This window comes from Cebus imitator, unplaced genomic scaffold (genome assembly GCF_001604975.1).
Source record: "Cebus imitator isolate Cc_AM_T3 unplaced genomic scaffold, Cebus_imitator-1.0 Scaffold140, whole genome shotgun sequence".
NCBI lineage: Eukaryota > Metazoa > Chordata > Mammalia > Primates > Cebidae > Cebus > Cebus imitator.
In genome coordinates, this window is record NW_016107455.1 from 2,531,728 (window position 1) to 2,543,855 (window position 12,128).

At 54.1% G+C, this 12,128-nt stretch overlaps 1 protein-coding gene across 1 annotated transcript in view; it reads left to right on the plus strand.

The window, feature by feature from the left end:
* Nucleotides 1-12,128, plus strand: part of RAB11FIP4 (RAB11 family interacting protein 4) — a 134,914-nt gene that overhangs the window by 34,155 nt on the left and 88,631 nt on the right. The window contains 2 exon segments of the mRNA XM_017542058.2: nucleotides 5,740-5,827; nucleotides 7,894-7,982. Coding sequence (XP_017397547.1) covers nucleotides 5,740-5,827; nucleotides 7,894-7,982 — 177 coding nt within the window.

Sequence of the window (12,128 nt, forward strand, 5' to 3'; positions counted from 1 at the left end):
TTTTTTTGAGATGGAATCTCGCTCTGTCGCTCAGGCTGGAGTGCAGTGGCAAGATCTTGGCTCACTGCAACCTCCACCTCTTTGGTTCAAACAATTCTCCTGCCTCAGCCTCCCTGAGTATCTGGGATTACAAGCTCGTGCCATCACATCTGGCTAATTTTTGTATTTTTAGTAGAGATGGGGTTTCGCCCTGTTGGCCAGGCTGGTCTCCAACTCGTGACCTCAGGTGACCCACCTGTCTTGGCCTCCTGAAGTGCTGGAATTACAGGCGTGAGCCACCGCACCCGGCTGGCCTGGCACTTTTGTGGCCACTACTCTGGGGCTGCCGCTTTTTGAAGAGCCCTGTGGGAGCAGCTGTCGAGAAGTCACAGCCTGTGGCGTGGCCCTGGTTGAAGCCTAGACTATGGCTCGGGGTGCTCCGGGGACCATGCTGTGGCCCTCAGTACCCCATCTGCCCCCCCAGTACCCCATCTCTCTGCCTGTCATCAAACAACCCCACCCTCACCTCCGTCCTAGGGAGGCTTTCGCTGGCAGAGGAATGGACAGCTCGCCCCACCAGGGTCTCCTAGCCTCAGGGAGTGGTGGATGCAGGGATTACAGAATCCAAATCCATGCGCTGCTGCCTCTTAGGTGGACCTGTGGTCGGGGTTCTCATTATGAAGGCAGATCCCTGAACTTGGAGAGGACTGTAGGCATGGGCATGGGAGGCTGGGGGGTAGAGGGTGCCCCGGCCCATGCCCACATTCACAGACCCCCTATAATGCCAGCAATGCAAGGGCAGGAGGAGAGGAGGTGGAATGCCAGCGGGATGGTGGGTGGGCTCCCCTGCAGCCCTGCAGGTGGCACCTGGGCATCGCTGTTTTCAGAAGCCATGTCATTGCCTGGCAGTATCAGAGGCTGGCATGGCTTGGGGGAGGGGCAGCTGCAATGCTGAGGAGGCTGGTGAAAAGCCATTTTCCTCCTTCACTGAAATTTTGCAGGTCTTTCTTGAGAGCCCACCAGGTACCAGGTCCAGGGGGTTTCACAGAGAGGACGTTGCGTGGCCCCTCTGCCTTCCCTCACCCCAGGTGACACCAGAGCGGAAAAGCAGGGTCAGCTAGAATCAAGAAGCAAACGCAGAGCCACCAGGTTCCAGGCAGGGAGAAGGTGGTTAGGGTGGGGGCCCTCTTTGTCCAGTGCCACCTTCCAAAGCCCACTGGACACAGCCCCATGGTGCCAGGCCAGCAGCAGTGACCAGGGCTTCAGACCGCTGCTGCAGCTGCCACACTATAGGCATGCAAGAAAAACATGGTCCCCATGAACAGATGAATCCCCAACGTGGTTTGGCTTTGGTGTGGTGTGCTGGCAAGTCTGCCCGTAACAGCGTGAACACTCACAACAGCTGACAGGGGCCCTCAGATCCATCATCTGCAGCCCAGCCTGAGCGGATTCTGGAAAGAGCTCATCCTGGCCTGGCTGTGCTATAGATACTGATGGTGATTATTAGGGGGAGTGGCAAGGTGCCTCATGAGGCGTGTGAGCATGTACACAAGTGGACGCGCTATTGTGTATGTGTGGCTAGCCAGCGGAACCAGCGGCTACCACCATCAACCCCTGACAGAGTGCCAGCATGTAAGAGGTGCACAGTCATCACTTGTTGAATAAGTGAATGAATGCATGAATGAATATGTGAATACATGAATGAATGCATGGGTGCTGTGGGAGGGCTGCCACTAATTGTAGAAGCAGTTTCAGATTTAGAAGCGGGCTTCTGAGCCAAGCGTGGTGGTGCACCTGTAGTCCCAGGTACTGGGAGGCTGAGGTGGGCGGGTCCCTTGAGTCCAGGCATTTGAGGCTGCAGTGATCTGTGATCATGCACTGCACTCCAGCCTGGGTAACAGCGTGGGGACCTGGCTCTAAAATATACATATATTATTGTTATTGGAGACATAGTTTCACTCTTGTCACCCAGGCTGGAGTGCAGTGGCATGGCACGGTCTCGGCTCACTGCAACCTCTGCCTCCCGAGTTCAAGCAATTCTCCTGCCTCAGCTTCCCACGTAGCTGGGACTATGGTGCACGCCACCACAGCTGGCTAATTTTTGTATTTTTAGTAGAGACGGAGTTTCATCACGTTGGCCGGGCTGGTCTTGAACTCCTGACCTCAGGTGATCTGCCCACCTCGGCCTCCCCAAGTGCTGGGATTACAGGTGTGAGCCACCATGCCCAGTCAATTATTATTATTTTTTGAGACAGACTGTTGCTCTGTCGCCCATGTTGGAGTGCAGTGATGCGATCTCAGCTCACTGCAACCTCTGCCTCCCGGGTACAAGCAATTCTCCTGCCTCAGCCTCCTGAGTAACTGGGACTACAGGCATGCGCCACCATGCCCCTCTAATTTTTTGTATTTTTAGTAGAGATGGGGTTTCTACATGTTGCCCAGGCTAGGCTCAAACTTCTGACCTCAGGTGATCTGCCCACCTTGACCTCCCAAAGTGCTGGGATCACAGATGTGAGCCACCATACCCAACCAAATTATCTTTTTGGAATAATAATTCTCGCTCTCTCTCAGTCTTCCTCTGTTGCCCAGGCTGGAGTGCAATGGCGCCATCTTGGCTTACTACAACCTCCACCTCCTGGGTTCAAGCGATTTTCATGCCTCAGCCTACCAAGTAGCTGGGATTACAGGCGCCCACCACCACACTCAGCTAATTTTTGTATTTTTAGTAGAGATGGGGGTTTCACCATGTTGGCCAGGCCAGTCTCAAACTCCTGACCTCAAGTGATCCACCCGCCTTGGCCTCCCAAAGTCCTGGGCCAAGTGCCCAGAAAAAAAAAAAAAAGTTTTTAAATAAAAGAAAACAAGCAGGCTTCTGGAATAAATGTCAAGAAGCTGAAATGCATGTGTTGGAAATTTCAGGGGGAAAGAATGGCTCCAATTAATTAGAAAAGATCCTTCTTACAAAATTGGTCATTACCAAAAACAAGGGAAAAATAACCAGGGCTGCAAGTTTGAAGTCTGTCGCTCTGATTGAAGACTAAATTGAGACACCTTTACAGAGGACAATTTGGCAACTGTTATCAAGAGCCTTAAGAAGATAGATAGGGGCTGGGCATGGTGATTCACTCCTATAATCCCAGCACTTTGGGAGGCTGAGGCAGGCAGATCACGAGGTCGAGAGATCGAGACCATCCTGGCCAACATGGTGAGACTCCGTCTCTACTAAAACTACAAAATTTAGCAGGGCGTGGTGGGGAGGAGCGCCTGCAGTAGCAGCTATTTGGGAGGCTGAGGTAGGGGAATCGCTTGAACCTGGGAGGCGGAGGTTGAAGCGAGCTGAAAGCACACTATTGCACTCCAGCCTGGTGACAGAGTGAGACTCCGTCTCAAAAAAAAAAAAAGTAGATGTTTTATACAACCATTTATATTCATTTAGTCAACAAATATTATGAAGCCTCTACCATGTACCAGTCATGGTGCAAGCGACCAGGTATGTAGCAGTGATCAGAACAGACAGGCCCTTGCCCTTACAGAGCTTACTTTGTAGAGAGAAGATATAAATTAATCAAATTATCACACAAGCATACAACTATATGAAAGAAAATGGAGTAACTAAGGCTAAGACTTTCTGCAGTGAGACGGCGAGATGGTGGGAAGACTGCACTCACGCCTGCTGCAGTTCAAAACACACACTATTCCAACAGACTTGGATACACAACTGAAGTCACGATCTGCCAGCTCCAACATTTCTCAGCTGGGAGTACCCTAATTAACGAGCCAGTCAGAAAGGCTTTGCAATTTAGGATTTCTGCCCAGCCAATGAGCTGCCTCTGAAAACAACTTTTTGTGGAAATCCTACATAAAAAATCCTCTCTTGGCCCGGCGCGGTGGCTCGAACCTGTAATCCAAGCACTTTGGAAGGCCAAGGTGGACATATCACCTGAGGTCAGGAGTTGGAGACCAGCCTGGCCAACATAGTGAAACCTCCTCTCTACTAAAAATACAAAAGTTAGCCAGGCGTGGTGGCGCCCACCTGTAATCGCAGCTAGTGGAGGTTGCAGTAAGCTGAGATCGTGCCACGGCACTCCAGCCTGGGCAACAGAGTGAGAGTCCATCTCAAACGAACAAACAAACAAAAGCATTATCTCCTGTACTTCCTTCCCGGGATGCTCTTCGGGGCTGTCCTGATCCAGTGTACCTGGATTGCAATTTTTTCTTTCCCAAATAAACGCTATTTCCTTTGACCTCCATGTCAATCTCTTTTTAGCTAACGGTAGCAAGTTATAACAGATAGTTTGAAGGGAAAGTATAGGATGCTACAAGACAGAGTAGCAGCAGGGTGGGCCCTGATTGGATGGGGGTGGTCAGGACAGGCCTGTCTTTGGGAGGGACATTTAATAGAGGTACAAAGGGAGAACTGAAGGACGGATAGACATTGCCAGATGATGAATGGGGAGGATAGCTATTAAAGATACAGAGAATAGCATGTGCAAAGGCCCTGTGGCAGAGAAGAGTGTGGTGGTTTGCTTGAGGAGCTGGCCAAAGGCCAGTGTGGCTAGAATATGGTGAGTGCTGAAGATCGTGGGAGGAGAGGGGGTGGAAGGGGTCAGATCACACGGGGCCTCTTGGGCCATGTTGTGGAGTTGGGATTTTCATCCTAAGTGCGGTGGAATGATACTGGAAGGTTTTCAGCACAGGAGCGGGTAACTTGATCCAGTTAGACTTGCATGAGGTCCAGGAGAGAGAGGATGATGGCTATGACCAGTGGGGTCCCTGGGGTGGTGTGGAAAATGAGGGAGCTGTGGGATGCAGCGGGGGCGTGGACTGGATGTGAGTGACAGGGAGCAGACCCAGAGATGCTGAGCAACGCTGCAGTGGCAGGAAGGGAAGATGGGGTCAGGGAGTGGGACATTCAGGTGGGTGGTGTTGGAGGGGTGATGACTGGGTTGAACAAGGGACTTGGCCCCTGAGGTGGGATATGAGGCAACAACAAAATTAAGGATCTGAGAGGCCATCTGCACAGCTGCCAAAACCCCAAAAACGAGTTGTAAAAGCAAAAAGCTGGAAATAACCAAAATGCCCAACTATTAGGGATGGTTAAGTAAATCATGATGAATCCACCGGGCAGAATATGTTACAACCACTAACAATGAGGGTGGTACACACCAAGCAGCATGGAAAACTGTTTCTGTTGTACTTACTGTTACATGGGAGAGAAACTCCCCATCCTCGGGAATGGGTGACTCCGCCAGGCAGAAACTTACTTCCTTATTCATTTAACACTGTTTATTGACATGCAAGATACAAATCGAACAGAAAAGTACACCAGCCACAAGTGTCCAGCTTAGTGAGTTTTCCCCATCTAGCCAGTGCCTAGAACAAGAAATAGAACATGAGAAGCGGTGGGGTTTCCAGGTCTTTTGCAATGAGTTTGTGTTCGTTTCGTGTGAAAGAAACCAATTTGAAAACATGGGCAGAGCCTTGGCTTTCGGTGTGCAGCCTCTGTGGGAAGTCAGCTTGGCCCCCAAAGCCGTGTGCTGGGGGAGGAGCCGGCATTGGCTCTGCTTTTTCTCGCCCCAGTTGTCTGTCACCATGAGGAGAATAACGGCTCCACAGCTGATGCTGACCCCAGGGTGAGGGGGAGAGGACTGGGCGGGGACACTGGTGTCCCTCCCCTACTCCCAGCCTTCCCGTCCCAGCTCCCTGAGTCTTTGGGGGATCCTTGGGCGCCTCACACCTGTCCCTACTTCCTTCCCACAGGTAGAAAAACTTGTGAAATATTTGGATCCCAACGACCTGGGGAGAATCAACTTCAAGGACTTTTGCCGGGGGGTGTTCGCCATGAAAGGTGAGGTCTTCTGGGCTCTCCCAGGAGCTCTCAGGTCCTGCCCAGCTGGGGAAGCTGCTGTGACTGGGGTCCCAGCCTGGATTCCTCCCCAAAGGGGTCCCAGAGCCCAGGATGGGCCAGAAGTAGGCTCTGCCCTGGTTCCCCGGGGAACAGAGGGGAAGGATGCAGGTGCCCCAGCCGTGGGGGCTGTGGTGTCACCCACGGAGGTCACTTCTGCCCTTCCCCTTGTCTGCCTGCCTCTGGAGAAAGCCTCCCTCCCTGCTTTTCTGGCCTCTTCCTCTCTCTCCCGCTCTGGAATGACCAAACCCAAGGAGTCTCCTGGGATGTGGGAGGGACTCCAGTTTTAAGACCAGGGCAGTCCTGGGCAAACCTAGACAGAGCGCTGGTCACCTGACCGCCGTCTCCCTCTGAGCTGCTTTTGTGTCCTCCCTGCTCCCGCCTCCCTTTTTTTTTTTTTTCCTTTGAGACGGGATCTGGCTCTGTAGCCAGGGCTATTGGAGTGCAGTGGCACTATCATGGCTCCCTGCAGCCTCTACCTCCTGGGCTCAAGCAATCCTCCTGCCTCAGCCTCCTGAGTAGCTGGGACTACAGGAGGTACACCACCATGCCTGGCTATTTTTTTGTATTTTAAGTAGAGATGGAATTTTGTCACATTGCCCAGGCTAGTCTTGAACTCCTGAGATCAAGTGACCCTCCTGCCTCAGCCTCCTAAAGTGCTGGGATTATAGACATCAGCCTCCGTGCCCTGCCCTCTCTTCTTAATTCTTCCTAATTCCTGCCTTTCTTCCCTGCTCCTCCTTCCGGCTTTAAGGGGGACAATATAAATCCCTCTGTCTTGTCCCAAATTCAAAGGCCTGTGTGAGAAACTTGCAGGAATCAGAATATGGCCACTCACTTACCACTAAGCTGTTTATCTGAGACAGTGAGGGCTAAGCACGGTGGCTCACGCCTGTAATCCCAGCACTTTGGGAGGCTAAGGCAAGCAGATCGCTTGAGTCCAGGAGTTCAAGACTAGCCTGGCCAACATGGCAAAACCCATCTCTACAAAAAATACAAAAAAATTAGCTGGTCACACTGGTGTGTACCTATGGTCCCAGCTACTTGGGAGGCTGAGGCAGGAGGATCACCTGAGCCCAGGAAGTCGAGGCTGCAGTAAGCTGAGTTCACGCCACTGCACTCTAGCCTGGGTGGCAGAGTAAGATCCTATCTCAAGAAAGAAAAAAATCTGAGACAGTGGCACAGGTCACCAGCTGGGTGGGCTTGCTAAGGCCTCCCCATAGCTGCGTAGAGAATGCAGTCACTTCTGGAGTCCCAGTGTGTCTGGTTATCTGTGAAGGAAGCCGTGGCTTCCTGTCTGTGGCTCAGATCAAGGTGAGCCGTTTTCTCTGGGTGCCTGTGAGTCCAGGGAGGGCGGAAGGATGCAGGGATTACTGCAGCAGAGTGAGGGGTGAAGGGAAATGAATGCACGGTGCAGGGGCGCAGAACACAGACGGCGCCAGGGAAGGATTTGGTGGACAGTGGGCCACTGCAGGCTGCACCCTCCATGTGCCTGTGCCGGGCGCTTTGCCAGGTCCCCTCCCGTGTTCAGAACAACCTTGGGGCATTTGCTGGGGCACCCAGGAGCGAGGCCAGGCGAGTACAGAGTCAGCAGGAACTGGAGTTGTCCTGTGAGCGGCCCTGTCCTGGACGTCCCAGGGTCTGCAGGATGTGGGGGGCACCCAGCCTCAGAGGAATGGGTGTGTTTGGAGTCCCCGCAAGCCAGGCGGGCAGCACTGCCTTAGGTCTCCTCCCCCAGGAAGGCCTCCTGCCCTCCTGTTGCCCAGCCTGCCCTCTGTGTGTGGGAGTTAATCCCAGAGAACAAGGGCCTGTCACAGCCCCCTCCACAGTGCCCGGGGCCGAGTTCCACACCGCCTGGGCTCCATCCCTGCCTTCCAGTGCTCAGCTGGCCTCCTGCAGCCTCAGGCCCCCGCCTCAGCCCTTCCCGCCCCATGCCCGTTAGTCAGAAGCAGGGCAGCCATGCCAGGCTGAGGTCTGACACTTCACCGTCCATGTGCCTGTCTGCGCAGGGTGCGAGGAGCTTCTGAAGGATGTGCTGTCGGTGGAGAGCGCGGGGACACTGCCGTGCGCGCCGGAGATCCCAGACTGCGTGGAGCAGGTAAGGCTTGCGGGGCCTCGGGGTCCTCCGTGGCTCTGCCGCCTCCTTCTTGGTCTCGCCTTTGCTCCATTTTCAGTATCTTGGAGGACCCAGAACCTCCCTCTGAGGACCCTTCTTGAGCATCAAAGTCAAGAAATAGTTGTTTAAACAGGAGCCCTGGGGCGCCTTGGGAAGCCCCAGCAGAGTGAGTAACAGCTGGGGGTCCTCACCAATCAACTTTATTCCCCATCAGTAGCACAGAGGGAAAATTGAGTTACAGATAGGGAAAGGACAAGTCAAGGGCAGGCTGGACTAGAATTGTTTCCTTTTCTCCTGCACCGTCGCTCTGTGAGCTGAACAGTTCCTGTTTGTTTACTTCAAACAACAACGATTCTCCAATTCTCCAACACTAACTGGTGTCCAGCAATCCGTTCCGCCTGCCGCCAACTACCCAGCGTTAGCACAGACTCCACGAGTCAAGGTCAACCTCATGAGACTGCCCCACCTCCCACGCCAGCTGCAGGTCTTCCTGGCCCACTGCAAACACAGGGATCCCAAGACCACCTCCCTCAGGCTGGGTAATTCACTAGAAACACCCAGGAAATGGTTATACTTATGATGATCAGCATATTACAAAGGGTACAACTCAGGAATAGCCCCACGGAAGAGATGTACAGGACAGGGTATGGGGAGCAGGGTGCAGAGCACCCACACCTTCACTTAGGGGCACTGCCTCCAGCATATCACCGTGCTGCCAGCACCCAGGCTCTCTGCATCTCATTGTTCAAGAAATTGTAGGCCTGGCATGGTTGCTGATGCTTGTAACCCCAGCACTTTGGGAGGCTGAGGCAGAAGGACAGCTTGAGCTCAGGAGTTTGAGACCAGCCTGGGCAAGATGGTGAGACTCCGTCTATACAAAAAAATTAAAAATTAGCTGGATATGGTGGTGCACACCTGTAGTCCCAGCTACGGGGGAGACTGAGGTGGGAGGGGCATTGAGCCCAGCAGTTTGAGATTTCAGTGAGCCTGGGAGACACAGCCACACGCGTCTCCAAAACAGTTTTTACAACCCGGTCTTCAGCCCCTCTCCTCTCCCTGGAGGTTGGGGGTAGGTGGGACGGTGAGGAAGTTCCACCTCATTGTGTGCTCGGTCTTTCTGGTGACCAGCCCCATCCTGAAGCTCTGTACCAGGAGGCAGGACAAAGACCGAAGTTCCCAAGGCTCTCTTTTACTGTTATCGTCGCCTAGTGGGTGTTTCTTACAAAACTTTGAGCTAGTTTTCCAAACAGTGCCACTTCATCCTTCAGAGAAACAGTTTAAGGCGCACAGTTGACACCCGCCGAGGTCCCTCCTGGTGGTCACACCCAGAACTAGAAGAGGGTGATTTGGATTTCTCATCCAGTCCAACCCCCGAACCTTTTCTCCAGCTCTGACGGGTGCCTCATCCGGACCCCAGAGCATGAGCATGTTTATAGTTGAAGGAGATCCAGGACTCAGAGGCCACTTTGGCCGACGGTCGGCCTCTTGGAATCCAGCTGGGTCGTGGGGTCAGGGTTGGGTTCCCTGGGCCGGACTGGAGGAGGGACAGTCCATAGAGAGGGACACAGTGCTAAGGACTCCATGGTGGCAGAGACCAAAGCCAGGCACCAACTGAGGGCCAGGGCCCCCAGGCTGGGGGTCAGCCTGCTGGACCTCAGGCTGCTGTACTCAAGGCAAGAGCCTGCAGGGATGCCTGAAGACTCCAGGCTCCAGGCCCGTGCCTGTGCCAGCAGTGATGGCTCCAGGTCTGTCTTCATGGGTCCAGCATGCGGGGGTTGAATATGTGTTTGGAGCCAGCTAATGGAACCAGGATTAGGGCAGAGGACCCCCACCGTGGGACAAATACTGAGTGCCCCAGGTGCTCTGTGGAGCGGCCCCTTCCTGGATTGCTGAGCAGGAGGCAGGGTGCAGAGGTGTGCAGGACTGGGTCCGTACCCACGTGGGCCACCCAGGACAGGCCATGCAACCCGGGCACGTTCCTCTCAACCCCTCTGAGCCTCCGTGTCCTCAGCTGTAAAACAGGGCCTGCCGTTCCAATCTGGAGGGTCTGCTGTGAAAGTTCAGTGGGAAGACTGACCCCTAATATGTGCTAATTCCTCACCTGCTGCTGTGTCTTGGAGATGCGTGTAAGAAAATGGTGCTGAAGTTACCGTGTGCATGTTTCAGTTTACCCTTGGATGCTGGTGTTGCAAAATTATGTCAAAGTAAAGCCCTACCCCAGTAACTGGGGGGTAGAGTGGAGCTGAGGCTTGGGGTGGGTGGGGGAAGGGGGAGGGTTGGGGTGGCCTGTTCCCTGTAGTCTTTGGCTGCTTTCGAGACCCCCATGTTCTGCCATCCACGCCCCCGGAAAAGATGGCACGTGGAGAAAAGGTGAGCAGGGAATGCAGAAGAGCCGGACTCCACCGAGTCCGGCTTTTTTTTTGTAAACTGATACTGTTTTCCTCCAAAGTCTAGAGGTTACAGGAAAGCAGAAAGAAAGACCACGTCAGCCTAAGTCAGCAAGCCTGGTGCTCCTCCTCACTTCTTCTTGGGTCTTTGCAATCCTATAGGTGTTTGTTGCTTTGGATTTTAAGTGTCTCGTGGGTGAACTCTTTTCTGCCCTCCATGGAGGTCCGGCCCAGCTTGGTTGGCCAGAGCCTAGTGAGATGGCAGTAGGTGGGGACACAGTGACAGCCTTGTTTGTTATGCTCACTGGGGCCACTTGGTTGACCTGGGCTCCATTCCCTACCATGGGCTCCTGCGTGTTGGGAGGGGGAGGCAAGGGCACGGTCCAAAGGCCAGCCTGCGGACGGACAGCTTCTGCAGTGACGGGTTGTGAGTGAGTCCCCTTCCCGGCTCAGGCTCCTGTCATAGCAGGGTCAAGACCACAGAGAGTGGGCCGAGCTGGGCAGGTCCGAATGTCTCAGGCCCGGCCCTTGGCACCCTGCTGTGTCTTAGTGGTCCCCTAGGGGTCAGTCTGAGACCGAGAAGAAGTGGGTGCCTGGCTCACTAGGTAGGTTTCCCAGATGCCCCCAGGGAATGCACACCTGAGGCACGATTTGAGGGGGTGTGGGGATGGCACACAGATGGGATGGAGACGCGTGACCCCTGTGCCGTGTGTGTATGTTGGGAGATGAAGCTTGTCGTCACCACTGGATGTGGGTCGTAGTCAAAGCAGCGAATGCCTGATTGCTGTCTGGCGGGCGAGCAGCTGCCACCTGGCCCCTGAGAGCACCCTGTCCTTTTCGTCCCCCTCCCAGGCCCCAAGAAGCGCCCCCCCACATACACATTAGGCATCAGGCAGGGGCCCCTGGGGCTGCCTGTGCAAGTCTATCCTGGGCAGTTGATGCCTGGATGCACCAGTTCCTGACCTTACTGGATGGGGCTCCACCTGCATCCCCAGAGCCTCCGGGACCCTGGCACAGGGACACTTTGAGGCTTGGGAACCCCAGCTGTTGGGCAGGCTGTTGAGTTTCCTGATCCAGGGAAATTTGCTTCTGGTCAAAGGGAATGCTAGGCGTGTCCTCAAGGACTCCCCAGGGTCCCTGGGTCCAGGCATAGGGTCCCTGGAATAGCCCTGGGAGTCCCTCTGAGACGGTCCTGCTCGGGCTGCCCATCAGCCCCCAGTCCACATGCTGTAGGGGCATTTTGGGGACGGTGAAGCAGGAGCAGCAGGGAACAAACCTCTCGAACACCAAAGAAGGAAGTGGCTTTTTATTCAGCCAGCAGCTGCGGGGGGCTACGGCCTCATTCGCCGAGCTCTCTGAGCTGCAGCTTCTCTCCCCTTTTATAGGCTTACAACGATAAAGGGGAAACTGAGGCAGAACTATGTCATTGTCCATTTGTTGGATGTTCGACCTTAAAATCTTTTGGCTTCATTGATTTGCTAGTTTCTATGCAGTGTGAGTGGGGACCAGCAGGGGAGGGGGCTTACAGAGACAAGACAAAAGCAACAAGCTGTTTTTTGGCAGAGGTGTTTCCAGGAGGGAGCCTGGTCTGTGGAGAAGTGGGGCGTGACCCAGTGCCGGGCTCCAGCCAGCGGGGACAGCATTCATTTGCAGCTCTTTCAAGGTTAACAGATAGCAGAGACGCTGGGAACTAAAGAGAGAGTCATTTTTCCAGCTCTTTGGTATTTTATTTTATTTTTTT